Source organism: Manacus candei, unplaced genomic scaffold, assembly GCF_025592945.1.
Source record: "Manacus candei isolate 608988 ecotype Guabito, Panama unplaced genomic scaffold, ASM2559294v1 h1tg000050l, whole genome shotgun sequence".
Taxonomy (NCBI): Eukaryota; Metazoa; Chordata; class Aves; order Passeriformes; family Pipridae; genus Manacus; species Manacus candei.
Window position 1 is genome coordinate 34,081,619 of NW_026138098.1, and position 16,843 is coordinate 34,098,461.

Sequence of the window (16,843 nt, forward strand, 5' to 3'; positions counted from 1 at the left end):
CAGGGCTGAGTACTTCCTTTATTCCCTGGCAGAGAGTTCTCCAAGTGAGACTTTCATTAAGAATGAGAATTCAGAGTGGTAAGAAAAGCATCTTAGTGCCATCCCAGAGCTGGAGTGGCAGAGGAGGGACCTTCCCAGCCAGCTGCAGATTGAGATGAGGTGGCACACTGCTGGCCCGAGGGGTGTTTGCCCATCCTGTGTGTCTGGGGTCAGCATGTTCCCTGATGTACCTCTCTCTGGAGTGTGGGAAGCCCCAAGAAGTCCTCTGATGATCCCTTTGATGCTGAGCCCTCCCAGTCTGTCAATGTGGGACTGCAGCCACAGCCAGTGTGTTTATGCAGCTCAGTTACAGCTTAGCAGCTCTTCACTTAACATCTCAAACAGAGATTTTTCTTCTTTTAAAATGTTTCCTAAATGTTTATCTTTTTTTTAAACTATCGCTGACATTTGTTTGAAATGGATGATCCTAAAGCTTTTGTGTATTCTTTTTTTCTCGGACTAAACTATTATTTACAGGGGGAGAGGGGCAAGAAAGGCTCTAGAGGGTCTAAAGGGGATAAGGGAGACCAAGGAGCGCCTGGATTAGATGCACCCTGTCCGTTGGTATGTTCTGTTTCATCAAATGTATTGTTTTAAGATGTGTTGATGGGGAAGACAGAAGGAAATCATAACATAAATAATGGTCTTGCAAAAGTACAACACTTGGATAAGGCCTGGCTGGGTTCCCACCTCAGCCTGTGGCAAAGCTGCTTTCTCCAGAGGGAGAACCCCTGATCCTCTGAGTGACCAGGCTGCTGAGTGACCACGGTTATGTTCCTTCCTCTTCCAGAGCCCACTGAGGTTTGGGGTACATGGGGGTGTCCCATGTGCTGGGAGCCCAGGGCTTTCTCCTTTGTGGATAGAGCCCTGTCTCCTTTGCTGCCAGTTGCAGTTCTTCTCTGAGATGGTCAGTGTGATCCTGTCTATGAGATGGCAAAACTGGAATGCTGGTTCCCCTGCCTTGGAATAAGGGCCAGCTGATGGGACGGCCTGAGAGCACACGGGGCACTTGAGCTGCAGCACCCAGAGGAAAAACAAATCTCACTTTTCCTAAACGGGTTGTGTGTCTGTCAAAACAGATTGGCTACAAATCTAGGCAAATTAATAAATACAGGAATATGTGTACACTTTTATCTAAACTCATATGCTGCAGCGAATTCTGCCAAAAATCTGTAGCAGTGCCACAAATCCCAGGAGTACCTGTGGATCATGCAGCTGGAAATCCAGCTGCTGGGTTTCCTAGTGAGGATCAGAGGAAGGGATGATTCTGAAACTGAGGAAATGCCGTTCCCATCCTCTCAGCTTCAGCTCAGAGAAGCATCTCCTGGCTCGCAGATCGTGGAAAACCCAAAAGGAAACTGCTGGTGCTGCTGATTCTCTAAGTGTGCAGACAGCTGTGTGCTGGGTGTGCAGCAGAGTGCCCTGTGAGGGTCCCGGTGGGGGCTCGGCCACCCCCGTGACACGGAGCTGGCAGTGACTGAAATAACAACAGTGGTTGATTTCATGAACAGGGTCTCCGAGGTTTTAAAGGCGAGAAGGGTGAGCCGGGGTTACCTGGGCTGGACGGCCTGGATGCCCCATGCCCATTGGTATGGCCTACCTTCCCTTTCCTGCATGCTCGTTTGCTTTTTGGGTCTTGGGTGCTATTTCTGATACCTCCAAATAGCTGCATGCCCTAGAAACACCTGGCAGCTCCTTCCTTACCTGTCTCCATCCTCCCTTCCTCACATTGCTGCTGTTAGAACCAGGCCCTTCCCTTCATGCTGTGATTCCCAGCTGCTGCCAGCACTACTTTGTGGCGTGAGGAAAAATAGTGGGAATGCAGATTTACTTACAACTGCTTCACTTCCTTTGTCTTCCCTTTGGCAACTTCCACTAAATCAGCCTGTGCAGACCCAGCTCTGCACTGCCTTTACTTCCTTGCAAGGAGCTGTGATGCTCGTGTCCTTCATTAACTCTATTTTTAAGTGCTTGTGTGTGGTAGGCACGGCCTGACGTGGCTCTGTATTGCCTCAGTCACCCCCTACAATAAGATGACTGAAAATAATAGTTATCCTGTTAGCAAGCCCATGTGAAACATATTAACTGGACACTTAGCCTCCCTGCGAGATAATTCTTATTTATGACTCTCCCCAGAAGTCCAAATTGTACTCATAGTGGCAAAAAAACTTGCATGTTTCCCAATATCCAACTTAAGTATTAAAATTATTATTGTACTAGTGCCTGATCTAGCCCAAGTGCTGTAAGACAAAGGTCTTGAGGAACACTTAATCTCAACTGATTTCAAAGTGTCCCCCTAAACATCACCAATTTATTAGTTTTCTCTGAGATTTTCTGAAGATGCAGTGTTCAGGTGAGGTTTTGGCTCCCTACAACAGTCTCAACATCTCCATAATACACAGAAACTACTGCCCTTCAGGCCTATTTGGCATGACAAAATTTGCTTGAGGATGGTCTGTCTAAGCTCCCTTAAGGATGTTTGATGCCATTTACAAGGGATGGAAGATCTGTTAGTTCAGCTAGTTGGAAAAATGCGTCCCAAAGCAAAAAGCCACATTTAATTTGGAAGGTTTTCTTAGTTCTCCCAGGGAGAAAAAAAGCTGTGAAATTGCCATCAAAAGCCTTTGTTATTTGAGCTTTGTGAAGAGCTAACCAGTTTTCCTCCCAGCACCCCCTCTGTTGGGCACTGCTGTGTCCTCTTTGGGGCACTGACTCTTGCAGTGGCCACTGGTAAAGTCTCAGTTGCTGCTCTGTAAATTCTGGGTAGTGGAAAGAAACTTGGGCCAGTCCCACAGGTGAAATCAGACCTGCCCAGAACGGCCCATAAAGGAGGAAAACCACAGAGCCATGTGTTCTGCCTCCTGATGGTCATAGCCAGGTTACTATGGAGTAAGTTTTGGCCAAGTAAGACACCTGATTCCCAATCCCTGTAAGGATTCCACGGGTGCCTGGCAGACCACCCCTCTGTTTGTGTCACTGCTCCCAGTGAGGATTCACCCCACATGGCCATGTTGGAACACACACTTCTTGTCATTCCTATTTTTGTTAAGGGAAACTTGCCAGAAAATCTGATGAAATGCAGATGCCATTATTTTTTTATATATAGTGTTCTGGCATGCGAGCTAGCTTGGGAACGTGAATAAGCATGTTTTTGGATCCAACTAGGTTAAAAGCTTAGCATCCAGCTGACACATCCACGTTTGTAACTTATGGAGGCTGTGAACTAACGCTTTGCACATCTGAGATATGTGGAAGGAGATCCTTGATGCTAATAAGCATGTCATGTTTCCGTTCTCAGCACATTCGCCTGCAACAAACACTTCCTCGTGACCCTGGTCTTCCTTTGATCCCTAAGCTGTAACTCCCTGGCCTCCCATTCCTTCATACACCTAACTTCCCATCTCCTCCTGCGCTGCACTGCACCAGTCATTCCTACCACCACCACCAGTGTACCAATGGGAACACCGCAATATGCCCAGTAATTGACTGGTAACTCCATATTTCCACATGGGGGAGAAGAGGAGGAAACAGCACAAGGAGACCACAGTCCAAAAAATGCATTTGAAAAGCAATATTGTTGTGGCAACGTTCAGTTCGTCAGGCCCCTGAAAGTGCATCTCTGTTAAATAGTTCGTTTCTCAGTATACTACTGTGCATTTGCTTTTCTGTTTGTATTGGTTTTGGTTTTCCTGGGGAATAGTGATAGCCTATAAATGGGCCACATGGAAACAGCACAAGTGTTTGATTTCTCATGTCAGAGATGTATCTCCTTACCTCTGACTTCACCTCTTGCTCAAGAGCACCTTAGCACTGACATAACATCCTGTTTTCTCCTGTCAAACAGGGCTTCACAGAGATGATATGAGTGGCAGCCACTCACAAAAGCCTTTCCCAACCATGGGGTCTCCATCTTTTAGTAGCACGGCCCTTAAAGTGTCCAACCTTCTTCAACCTTAAACAAAAATTAAAAAATAATAATGACAACAACACACCCACCTGGGGCTGAAAGGAAATGGAGGTTTTTTATAGACCCTCCTCAGGATCAGAGGTTAGTGCTGACTCTGGGGTTTGCTTATAACCTCAGCACTACAGAGCCAAGCATTAAGACACAGACCCACCACCTCACACCTTCCACTGCCTTCCTTCTTCCTTCCTTCACGGAAGCCTGGATAAACTATTCCTTGAGGAAGAATGAGTACAAGCCTACAGACCTCATGTGCGTAAGTCCCTTGCATAGCCTGAGGCCTCTGCCCTCTTCAGTCCCAGCCCTTGCTTCAGGTTCTTTGAGCCAGAAGTCTGGGTCACTCCAAAAGGCTGAGGAATATCTCAGACTATTCCTCCAGCTCTGATTCACACTGTTTGTTGCAGGTGTTATAGTTAACCCACGTCTTCTTTCCTCCGTCTCTGCACTACTGTCTGTGTCTAAACTGCTGTTTCATCCATCTCTTTTTCAGGGGGAAGATGGGCTTCCAGTTCAAGGCTGCTGGAATAAGGTAAAATAATCTTGGAAATGCTGCTGTGCTGAGTTGGCAGTGCCGTGTGTTTTGCTAGTGTTTTCCAGTGAGTCTGTTTAATAGCAAAAGAGGTGTGGAGGCATGGATGGGATTTCCAGGACTGTACCCCTGTGCTGGTTTAAAGGTAAACCAGCAGGGGAAATGAACTCAACTCAAAGGAGAGATTATAAATCAGAATAACAATTTAATAAAATAATACAATAAATACGATTATACAGACAATCAGTTGGTTTTAACCCACAAACCCCAAATGTATAACCCAGCACCCTGAGGCATGAACAGAGTGGTGTTCATTGGCCCCCCTGAGTCCAAAGTAAAAGGAGAGGGAAAAACCTGTTGGTGAGGGTGCTGGTGCAGTCTGGTTGAGAGCTGTGATCTGCAGTCTTCCTCTGAATCCCACAAGTGGTTAAAAAAGTCCCAAGAGTCCAAGATTATCTATCCTCCAGCTCAGGCAGGAATGCCCAGTACCTCCCTCAGGGCGGGGAGTTTCACAATGGGTGCAAGGAAAGGAGCATCCTCCTATCTGGAAGGCCTCTTAACACCCAGTTTATAGCCTGAGGAGTCAGGCTGCTCTGGGCAGATGGTATAAATGGTCTATTGATAACAGTTTTTGGGAAATGGCATGGAAGGCTATAGAATACACAGTTTTGGGTTACACCCATACAGTGATGAACCGGTCCCAGCTGTTCTAACCAGGACAACCGCTGAAAAGCAGCAACCAAAACTCCTCCTTGTTTGCTATCACGGTACAGCTCTATCTGCTGCAAAGGAGAGAACTATATGTGTGGCCTTTGAGCTGCCTGGCCCCAAAGTGCTCTAATCCTTACACAAAGATGAGATTTCCACATGGATTCCCTCAGACCCCCTGGGGTCTGGCCCACCTTCAGCACCTGTTGTGGGTGTAAATGCCAGGTCCTCAAGCTGCAATGGTGGGAAGATGGTGGAGGCAGAGTCAGCCCAAGCTGAACCCCCCACCCTCAATCAGGGAAGTGGAAAGGATCCCTGCTGAGATTCCCATTGCTCTTCCTCCTGGAGCCAGCTTCTCTAATGCTGTCCTTCCCTCCACGCCCTGTGAGCTGGCATTAACACTTGGTATTGAGTTGTCACTAACACTAGTTTATGTTTTCTTTTGCAGTGATGATTCTAACCTGGACTGGCCTGTGTGTGTTACTGTACATAGGATATTTATTTTTATACAGTGTTCTTCTCCAAAATGCCAAAAGTTATGCATTTTTACAAATTATCAAAAAGCTGCATATTTTTTTGTACAGAAAATACTAGATTTTTTTCCCCCTGTTTGTCAGTTCTCTGTATGATTCTATGTCTGCATTATGCTTGTTTTGTCATGGAGTACAGCTGTAATATTTACATGATACTTGTGCACACATGATGAATATAGGAACTTAATAAATTATTACATTAAAGATGCCCGAAGGAACTGCCCTGTATAGATTTAAAGGTCATTTTCATTTTCCAAGCTGGGTCATTCAAGAATATTTCAAAATATTATGTATTTTTTATTAAAGTGAAATATAAACAGTTTTGCTGTGACTGAATTAAAGTGTTGCTGAAAAACCTGCTGGTAGTCACCGTGCACTGGGAACGTAAAGACTCCATGATTTATAATTATCCTCCCATGGGCTGGAATAACGCTCATGACAATGAGCCCTGGCTGGCAAGAAATTCTAACCCCTTTCTAAATTGTAGGCATGCAAGTAACTCAGTGAAAACCTCATTTAAAATGAAGCATAACGCAGCATTCCTCGATGATATCCTAATGAATGTTTGTTAGAGAAATCAATCCACATGGCTTTTCAAAACATTAACCAAAGGTCACATGCAGATTTGCAGTGTGCCATTACAATTTGCATCTGTACATCTTAATTATCCGTCCTGACCTACCCTTGTTGATGTCTCAAGTCTAAACTACCCAGAAAGGAAAGTACTGCCAGGCTAAAGTGACTATCGCAATATGCTTTCCTTAGAAAATGAGTGGAAACCTAAATCCATTCCCTAAAACATGTCCCCTGGCATTGGCCCTTCACGTAGGGGGAAAGGCAGTAGGCAACCCAGGAGATTCAGGGGGAAGCCACCATGTTTAACGATCCCAAGGGAGAAACGTGAGTGGTGGTTCATTAGTGAGCCTGATCCACTCGTCCTGCTCTTTGCATGATGCTGCCACTGAGACAGGAGTTGGGCTTCTCCTGGCTGCAGCTGTGCCAGCTGGAGTGGTCCCCACCACCACCCCTTCTGTACTCGGCTACGCTGCTCAATTATTCATCTGTTCATAAACCATTCGTTAGTTATTTTCCAGATGATTCCATACAGTCTTTTAGCACCATCGGAGTCAAGCGAACGGGGTATAAGGGATGTACTTCCCTGGTACACAGGGACTGCCCAAGGAACCCAGCGCAGCCCCTGACTGCTGCAACCCATCTGTCACCTCACCCTTTCAGAAATTTATTGAATTTCATCTAAAAACCAGTGAGGTTTCTCTGCCTGTGTCCCCTCCCTCCCCACCCCGCAGGCTGTTCCGGCTCAAGTGCTCTCGCGGTTAGGAAACTCCTTGCAACTTTCAACCTAAACTAATTCATGGTATTTACAACAATTTCTTCTCATGCCAACATTGTCCTTGGGATGGAACTTTTCCATGCATGATGTTTTTGTGAGATGCTTGGGGTACTGGAGCTGAAATGGCACAGAAGGAAAATGAACCACAGAGCCATGAGGGATTCTTGTTGGTTTTCTCAGTAATAGCTATCGTTAATATAAGCCCCAGCTCCCTGTTACAAGGCTTTGCAGCTGTGGAGCTGAGCTAATTGGAACAGCCAGTGTTCCAGTCGTGTTTTAATTGCTCACCTGTTAAACAAAGCAATTCCTAAAGACCCAGATGGGTACATTGGGGGTGCTTTGGGTTTGGGAGTTTGTAGCAGCAGTGAATTTCTACTCTGATCTTGAAGCATTCAGCTGCAAGGTAGAATGTTTGAATGCTTCACCGCTTCTAAAAATGCTGGCTATCCTTAATCCTCGAAAACTTACAGATCCCTAAGAGAGCCTGCCAATGCTTCCTGTCCCCTTTGGTCTCTGTAGAGTGTTTTTGGTTTGTAGCTGGTATTTGTGATTGCACTGCATGGAGTTGTTGTTGCTTGGTTTTATCTGATCCAAAAGCAAAGTGCACGTCTGTAACGTTGCCCTGGCACAGCTACTGAAAGGTCAAGGACTTCTGAGGTGATACTGTACCTGTTTTATTTCTTGAGCTGTTTTTTGACTGATACATTTGTGAGAAAGCTCTTGCCTGAGGTGCAGGAGGCCTTGAAATGTAGTTGCCAGAACTCTCGAAAGTACCTGACTTGTGTCAGCAAAGACTTATCTGTTTCTGGGGGAAATGTGTAAGGTACCCACTCACCTGTCCTAAAGGCAGGAACGTGGTGGCAAATGTTCCCTGCGGTTGCTGCAGCCACAGCCTGGGATTTTAACTGAAGAAGATGAGTGAACATTTTGGATTGCTCTTCCTACAGCCCCTGTACTAACACAGTCCCATCAGCCACTGGGATAAACCGAGGGTCAGTGACACCACACTGATCCGCTGCTCTTCCCAAACCTGAGCACTTTGCATGTCAAGAGAAACCCAAACGGTGGCAGCGGAGTTTGCACCACCCTGAGTGTGACAGTTTCCTTTCAGTGTCTGTCCCTACTAAAACCTGTAACCTGATTACTGTTGATTCTGCCTGGCTGTTTTCACATGAAACACTTTGTCTGCCACTTCAAGGGTCAAACTCCTTGGCTGATAGCCAGAAAGTGAGTCTGAGGGTGGAGAAGCTTGAGAAATGGCAGCAGAGTGAAAGGAGAAGGAGGACCTTCCTGAAGATTTCCTGGAGATGTTTTGCAAGTTGCCTCCCTGGAGCCTGGGAAGAGTTGTTGAGCTGCGCACCAGGAATTGTGCCTGCTGGGGCTGCGGGAGCTCGGCGTGCCAGCGCTTTCTGCTTTGCTCTCTCTTCTCCCAGAGGCCAGAGGCAGGGGTCGAAAATGACACCATTTATATTCTTTTCCTTTGGTCATTTTCGCTTCATTCGACTTTTGTGGTCAGACTCTTCAGATGAAGAATTAAGCTCGTTTTCCAGCAGCGGCTGCATAAATGAGTGCAAGACAGACAATATTTCTGGGGGGGGGGGGGGGTAGGGGAATCCTTTGATCTGAGAGAAATCTTTCTTGAACGATTCTCTTTAGGAGAAGCAGAGAACCCCCCGTGTTCTGCTCAGAGTGCTGCTCAGAGAGGACACGATCACACTTTTTGCTTTCGTTTCTGGTTACCAGGTGACAGACTTCCACCTGTATCACTGATGATTCCATCTTTAACCTTTTCATCACAAACTTTCTTCTCCTGTGAAATTATAAGGAAATGACATTGTTTTTTGGGTATCTTTTTTAACTGCTCTGGATTTTGAAGGCATGAACTATGTGTTCAAAGGAGGCAAATGTGGAGTGTGGAAAAAGTCTGGTTTCACTGACTAATTCCTTTGCTTCCTGTACTTGTGCTTTGGTCTCCACTGCACACACTGGATGTACTTTGCCTGGAGCCCTCCAGAAATGTTTTCTGCTGGCCCATTAAGGCCCTTTTGTGGGTATCTCTCCGCAGACGTACTTCCAGATGGAAAATAAGGATCACAGAGGTTCAGTTCCACTGTCACATGTTTTAATACATTCACTGAAGGGAAATAAAGATTTGGCAAAGTACTGAGGGCTTCGGAGGATGTTTCCCAGCTGCCTGAAGGGCAGAATATACAATCCTGGATACCTCCTACCAGCTGCAAACCTGGCATCCCTTCCTCAGCCCCTGTTGCTGAAGATTAAATTCTGTTCACATGTAAGCTCTAGTGTCTTGCCACCCCAGCAATTTATTAAAAAACCCTCAAACCTAAAATAAATAATTAAGTATGTATCTTATGAACATGACTACTTCCCTGAGTGCATTGGGAATCCCGTTTGCCCAAGCACTAAAACACACATTTGACTTTGAGCCCGTGATTCCCGCTGGCCTAAATGATGCCATTTGCATACTGAAGTACTCTGGTGAGCCAGGGCCATTGTTATTAGAGCTAATGAATGATGTTATCTGAGTCATTAGGCAGAATTAAACGATAAGCAATTCATGTTACAGTTCAGAAAGAAAGAGCTGATTTCAAGCTCAAAGGGATGTATTTAAACCGGAGCAATCCCAGATTCGAACGCCCTTTGTTAGCACTGGAATCATCCTGACCTTCTGATAAGGACACCTGTACCTGACACCCACCTCCTCCTGCCAACGCACAGGAAGTCTACTGTTAAAATAATTCCAGGTTTACAAAGATTGGGGGAAAAGTCCTACTTTCAGTTTCATCTGAAGGATTGCAGGGTTTTTTCTTAAGGCTTCTAACAGATGTATTCAGTGCATAGAGTAACAGGGGAAGAAATTGTTTCAGTTAGGAACTAGACTGGTGGAAAGGTTAATTTATTTTATTTGTATTTTTTTATTTTTACTTTTTCGGGGGGGGGGAGGGGGTTGGAGGGAGAACCTGACCAGAACTGCAGGCGGTAGGTGTGCTTTTTTCCTTCTTTTTTATTGAAAACATTTATATATATAATTTGCTAATGTTACTTTTACTGTTCTTTTTATTAATGATTTTTGGGGGCAATTTGTTTGCTCCGTTGTGTTTTCTTCTAGGTATATTTTTAATGGGCTTTTAGAATAAGTGTGTAAAAGTTCCTCACCGAAAACGTCCTAAGGACATTTCTATCGTCTTTTTTTTTCTCCCTAAGTTCAGTAGTAAAATGGTGCTTTCCACAGGCAAAACAGTTTTCAGTGGGAAAAACATATTCCCACAGGCCACACCGAGGGACCAGGTACCAGTGACCTCTCCCAGACAAAACAGCTCTCTCCACACTCTCCATTTACATTTACAAAGATGAAAAGGGCTATGTGAGGGACCAGCCGACTGGAAATGGTCCCTTCCCACCTCGGGGGTCTGTCGGGAAGCAGCTGGTCTAGCAAGAGCCGCTGTGTCCCCTGCAGCTGCATTCTACAGCCGGGCTAGAAAGCTCGTTAAAATTAAATTAAAAAGTCATGCTTATTTGAAGATGGCAAGTTCTTGGAGGGTACCTGCTACGGTATTGCTGTCTCTTGGTATTGTTTTCCCTCCTCGGAATCCAGCAACACACTCAGGCTCAAGCTTAGCTTTAGGCTGTGCTTCACCCTGAGCCTGTCTGCAAATGCTTTGCTGGATGAGGGTCTCCCCTTCTTTTCCATATTTTTTTGTGTTTTTTTTCCCCCCTTCTCTTGTTTGTGTCCCTATTGCTTCCAGATGTTTTTGTCCTGGACAAAGTACTTTCCTCCCCCCTACATTTTCAGAAGATCTCTGTTGGTCGCATTTTGATCATTTCCCACTCACTTTTATTATCAGTCCTTCCTGCTATCCTTCTGCCCTCCGTGTAGGCCTGCTTTGTTAAACATTTTGATCTGATGAGAATATCATGGCAAACATGAATTAAGATTAGATGTTTGTTGATATTTTTTAGAGTTGACTGTAAAGATTCTACCATTTAAAACACATGGCAGCAAAACCAGTGTAGCTTTGTAGCTTTCTTATGATCTTTGTTTTTTTTTTTTTGAACAGACTCATTCTGAGTCCGAATATTGCAAATTTTTTTCACGAAAAACCTGCTAAACTTTTGTTTTTCCTGCAAAACGTGAGTTTGTTGAACTGCTGTTGCAAGGTTTAGTAGGTTAGACATTAATGACAGGTATGAGAGGACTGGTTGTGGAGCCTGTGGAGTGCCACTTACACGCTTGCTTTCCATTGTACGCCGTTTGTTGGTCTGTTGTCTCTGGTGGGGGTTTGCTGGGAGTGTGAAATTCCATTTTGTGATAATTCCATTGGGGTTTTTTTTCCACATTTGTGTTTCAAAGTGTTGCTTCAGTAAATCTCCCCTTTTACTCTCCTGCAAAGATTTGCATTTACCCTGATGTTGCACCCCGCCAGCAGTGCCACAGACCGAGCAGTTTCACCCGTGTTTTGAGCCTTCCAAAGGAAGTGTGTCATCTCCCTAAACTCCACAGCCTTTTCTGCAGCGGGATGATGTCCAGGAAAAGGAGAGAGGCAGCAAGACTGTGCAGGCCACCATAAGGAGACTCCTTCTCCGAGCCTGCTCCCTCACCATTCACTCATGACCTGCCCCATTACCGCTCCTTTCGCTGTGTTATTGTTCTCCCTCACCAGTCAAAGGCAGAGAAAACATTGTCATGGTCTTGTTCAGCCCAGCCCCAGAAGGACTGAGAGGACCCCCTGGATGCAGGGAGGAACCATTCTCATGGCTCCAGATGTTGGGCAGTGCAGGGATGGGAGGGAGTTCCTGGTCCTGGGGGATGGCCTGCAGATGTCACAGCTCTCCTGCTGGCAGTGCCGAGTTCCAGGCCACACTCCCACTGTGTGTGTGGAGGTATTGCTCCTGGTGCCCTGGCTTGCAGGAGTGTCCCCCATCCAGGGCAGTTCGCTTCACCAAGAAGTCAAGTTGTTCTCCCCTTGACAGGGTCCTCAGAGCGATAGAAAACCCCTCCCTGATTCTACCTAGAATGCTTGTGTCATTGGCACTGCTCCTGTTTCTCATCTGTACATCAGCTGGACACCAAACTGGCCTAATCCCTGCAGGAGAATGATTTCTGAAGCAACTTTATTTGTTACATATCTGGTTTCCTTGAATTTTACAACAGATTTTACTTTTGTTTTCCCTTTGGTGGCATAGACTGTAGAATATTTATTATAGCTGTAGTAAAGTGATGATTTATGAGTAGACCTTGACAGGGCATTGTTTCTGTGTTTCTCTTACAAACACTGATTAATTAAGATGTTTAAATCTGAATACGCTTTTTACACTTTTTTTTTGTTTGTTTTTACATTGAACTTTTCAACCTGTGTATTGAATATCCAGTGTTATTTGGCATTCATTAATGTGTGTGCTGTGTATACTTTGTGTTACCAGGAATTTTTACTGTCATTGTGCTGTTTCTAAGACATTGTTTCAACTCCTTTTGACATAGTTTAGCTATTTGGAATTTTTTGGCCTTCCAGATAATTCTACACTAAGTAATTGCTAGAATGAAGAGAACAAAGGGCTGTTCTTTCCCACAAGCTTTTCAACCTCAGCAGGAGCTTCTTCAGCCAAAATGAGCATTTGATTTTCTTCTTTCACTTTTTCCTTGTTAATATGACAACGTTCTTTTGTTTTGGTTTTCAGTCCTGGGAATTCTGAATTCCATATTGGCCATTTCTAGCAATATTTTAGAAAAACAGAGATAGCTGTGCCATAAGGAGTTACTGATCATAACAGAATTGAAATACTGTAATTATTTTGGGGTTGTTAGTAAGTATTTTTTCCACTATTAAGTTTTTAAGCAAATCTTTTCACAGTGTGATAAAATATTAAAAAGACACTAAAGGACTAAGCACTCAACATGAGGAAAGGGATTCAGGTAAATGATTTCCACCCATAGGAATGAAAAATAGCTTAGGAATTTTAATGTCAGAACAAATGCTGGGCTTCAGTTACCCATTTCCTGTGTCCATTAATTAATCCAGTGATTTCAATGAAACCACACCTGGCCTGGAAACTAAGGGCACACTTACAGGACTCACTGAATCACTCCTCAGTAGAGTGATTTATCGGATAAAGAAACTAGTGCTGATGTTGTTCAGAGGTGCTGGTTTATACTGTGACAAAAACTGCTCCTCAGAGCTGTATGTTGCTATTTTAAATACCTCGGCCTAGTAATGACATCAGGAGAACAAAGATTCCAGGAGCAAGTTAGTCTGGGGAATGAACTTTTGGTAAATCAAAGGAGGGCTAAAAAACAAGCAGGAGGCAACGAAAAATGTCTCTGGCTGGGTAGTTGTTGTAATGGTAAACATAATATGTGAAGTCTCATCCTACTGTTTTCCAAGAGGAGTCTGATGAATTGCCTGTGCCTTCTGTTGAAGCTTTACTCCTTTGTGTCAATGTTTTAGTGAGGTTTCTGTTTTAATTTATAAATTAAATACATACATATATATTCCAGTACAGTCTGCATTTGTTACCTGTGATGTACATATCTTCTCCCTTTTATAAAAATCCCTGTTTATGTACAACTAGTTTCTGTCTTTTGTAAATGACACCACATGCAGATCCATAACCCATAAATGCACATACAGGTGAATTCACTTCCCATTTGGGGTTTTAGGCTCGTATCCTGAGACAACCACGCCATCTGCTGTTTGCCATCAGGCCCGGGAACTATGGAACTCGGTGGGAAATGTCAACCTAGATTTAGCAGGGCAGAATTCTCCAAAGTACTGTTGTCACTATGAAACTGGACAGCTGGAGAGAGGACAGAGTCCTTCCCAGTGCCTGGGCAAGGGGAAAGGCAGCAACCCCAGCTGAGACACAGTGCTGGACACTGGGGAATGTGCCTGGGAGAAAGGCAGCCTGAGCCCTCCCATGACACGAACAGCCTTACTGGAGCCCACTCTTACAGTGTTAATTAATCAGTCATAAAACACAAAGCCACACTAATTGTGGAACTGAGAGGGCAGGGGCAAAGAGGGGAGAGAGGGAAGACCAGAGGAAAGTAGAGACTGACTCTCTAGTCATGCCCACGCTGAAATGATCATAATTATCAGCCGTGGGTATTGTCTGTCTTTCCTCAAAGCAGACAGAACCAAAGGGAAGGTGTCCATCCATCTCTCCGTTGCCCTCGCTTAGGTGTACATCCCCTGCCTCCCCTCCTGCTCTCCTGTGAGCCCGGGTGTGTGTCTGTGTGAGCCCAAATCAAGTGGTGGTTCCTTGGAATGAAAGCCATGAGCTGAACAACCATTAGCTCCTGAACAGACAGCAGAAGTGTGTGCTTTGCTCCTGACCTCCTCTGGGTACAGGTACCATGAGCCTTGGAGCGCAAGGCAAAGCCCTCAAGGATCTGGATGTTTAGCAGTGACTGATGCATCAAGTTATTTAGGAAAACAGACATGTTTCGATGCTCCAGCTTGGAATGGAGAATGTGTTTGAAACTTACGGCTTTTATCATTCCTGAAGGCTACAAGGTCACTCTTGCTTTATAAAAATGATGGCTCCTGGATGTGTATTGCTGTACCCTGGGAGAGTAGAGAAATCTTACACTGGTGCAATAAATAAACGTTCTGGAGGGTTGCTGTGTGCTGCCTCAGACCCAAGGGTAGGCTTGTTCCAAGGCATTTTTATTTATTTATATGTCACAGTTGAGATTTTTTTTTCCCCCCTAAGGGCTCTGCAGTTAGCAGGAAAAGTAGTTAATGAAGTAAATTGTCTCGTTTTAAATCAAACTCAGGATCAATTATGAAAGCAGACAAACAAGCAGCGCTGTGCAGTCCTGACCTTGTGAAGCTTCTCTGAAAAGAACTGGGAGCTTAATGGTCCCATCCAGGGAGAGGATGTGCTTGTTTGTGCCACCAGAGGAGAAGGGAAATGTGTGTCACTGCTCCAAACTGCACCAAAGAGTGTAACTGCGAGGGGACAGACATCTCTGCTGGCACAGGAAAACAGATCAGGTATAAGACCCCTTTGCAACAACTGTGAGAAGCGGGAAATATGATACATTTCGTATGTGAAATGCCAGTTTGCTAAGGATGTCCCCTGCAGTACAGATCTGGAGTTTCCATAATTCTGAAGGATATATTTGTAAATCTCCATTAGACAAAAAAAAAAAAAAAAGGTCATGATTATTGTAATTAAACATGACTCAGATATTTGTGTTCAATTAATATTTTTACTTACGTGACTAAGGAATAATTAAGACAATGATCTCTAAAGTCTGCATTGCTGCATTTAAGGACAAGTAACAAGGATTAAAACCTGCTTTTAAATAACAAGGATGAAAACGCATTTTTGATATTTTTTTAAGCTAATAACCAGCATTAAACCTTTGGAATCAGTTGGTGTTTGGGCAGGAAAGACCTCTCTCATTGCTTACACATTAATCTGTGGCTGCAGCTAGTGAGCCTACTTTATACACCATGTGTTAGAATCTGACACACAGAAAAAATGTTAAATTCTGAAGGATGTGGGATGGTCTAATTTAAAAAATGCTACTTAAAAGAGAGTTCTCCAGAAAGCTGGGATTTAGCTTTTCTGGCTCATTGTGCCCAACCTAGCAGCATAACAACCCCATAAGCAGTATGGAGGGTGGAGGAAGGGTTAAAAAGGGCTCAAAGAACTCCTCACAGAAGTACAGAGTATTTGCAGAACTTGGTTATTACATCTGTGCTCTGCTGCCACAGTATTGACACACATCAGCTCTGATCGTGTTTGGTTATCCCAATGACAGGGCAGCGCTTACACTGTTGATCAAATTCCTGGATTATATACTCCCTTGAAACAGAGCTTTTGGAGCACTTTGACGTTCCTGCCCTGCCAGGGCGACCCTGGACACCTGCCAGCCCGAGCGAGAGTGAAGCTGTAACTCCTGGTGCCAGAGCTATGAAATATTCATTACAGTGTTTGAGATGTAACAGCTTCTGGCCCAAAATGAGAGTGCCATAAACAGGCTGGCTCTCCCATAGCTGGGGAGTCAGGCAGCCAGCACTCTATAAATGCTCCTCCGATGGATCTGTTGTTTATTTTGACAAAGTAACAGATTGTATTTGCGCTCGGAAGGCAACCGGCAGATGGTCTTTGCACAACCTCGTGAGGGCAGGCCCCGCTCCCGCTGAGTGGGGAAAGCTCTTCAATCCCGTGCTGCGCGTTTTCCCCTCGCACAATGTTAGTTAGTAACAGTTCTTCCCTGAACAACCAGGGATAAATGGCCACAACACACAGCTACTGTGACCAAAAAACAGGTCTTTTAGCTGCTGGTTCCAAAAGTGTGGTTACTGCAGAGCAGTTCACACGTGTGGTAACTCTTCAAATGCTGCCTTGGTCTGATCTGCTAAAAAATTCTTTATTCTAGTGTCACAAAGCAACTGAGAATATTCCAGAAACACTTGAAGCAACAAAAAATATCCATATAATCCTGTTAATATTTAGGTTAAGGATAGAGGCTGTATCCACTGCAGAAATAAGGAGGGGAAATTGAGTTTATGGGACTATTAAAAATCACAGCAGTAGGAAAACTGGTCTTTAACTGCAGACATCTATGACTGGCTTAAAGATAAAAACTGTTATATTGTGAAAATCCTTTATGTCCTCTCTCACACTTCTCCAGAATTCCCATTTCCTTATGGAGAATGTTGTTTATAAACAGAAAAATGTTGCTG

The 16,843-nt window shown here is 44.5% G+C and overlaps 1 protein-coding gene across 20 annotated transcripts in view; it reads left to right on the forward strand.

The window, feature by feature from the left end:
* The window catches only part of COL13A1 (collagen type XIII alpha 1 chain), a 95,612-nt gene extending 80,367 nt beyond the window's left edge, over nt 1-15,245 (forward strand). For 13 of the 20 annotated variants that reach the window (XM_051800281.1, XM_051800282.1, XM_051800280.1 and 10 more), the window contains 3 exons: nt 517-603; nt 4,494-4,532; nt 8,323-15,245. In XM_051800281.1, the coding sequence (XP_051656241.1) occupies nt 517-603; nt 4,494-4,532; nt 8,323-8,355 (159 nt within the window). In that variant the 3' untranslated portion in view covers nt 8,356-15,245. The other 7 variants (XM_051800285.1, XM_051800291.1, XM_051800283.1 and 4 more) reach the window with 6 other exon arrangements.
* Nucleotides 15,246-16,843: the final 1,598 nt, after the last annotated feature.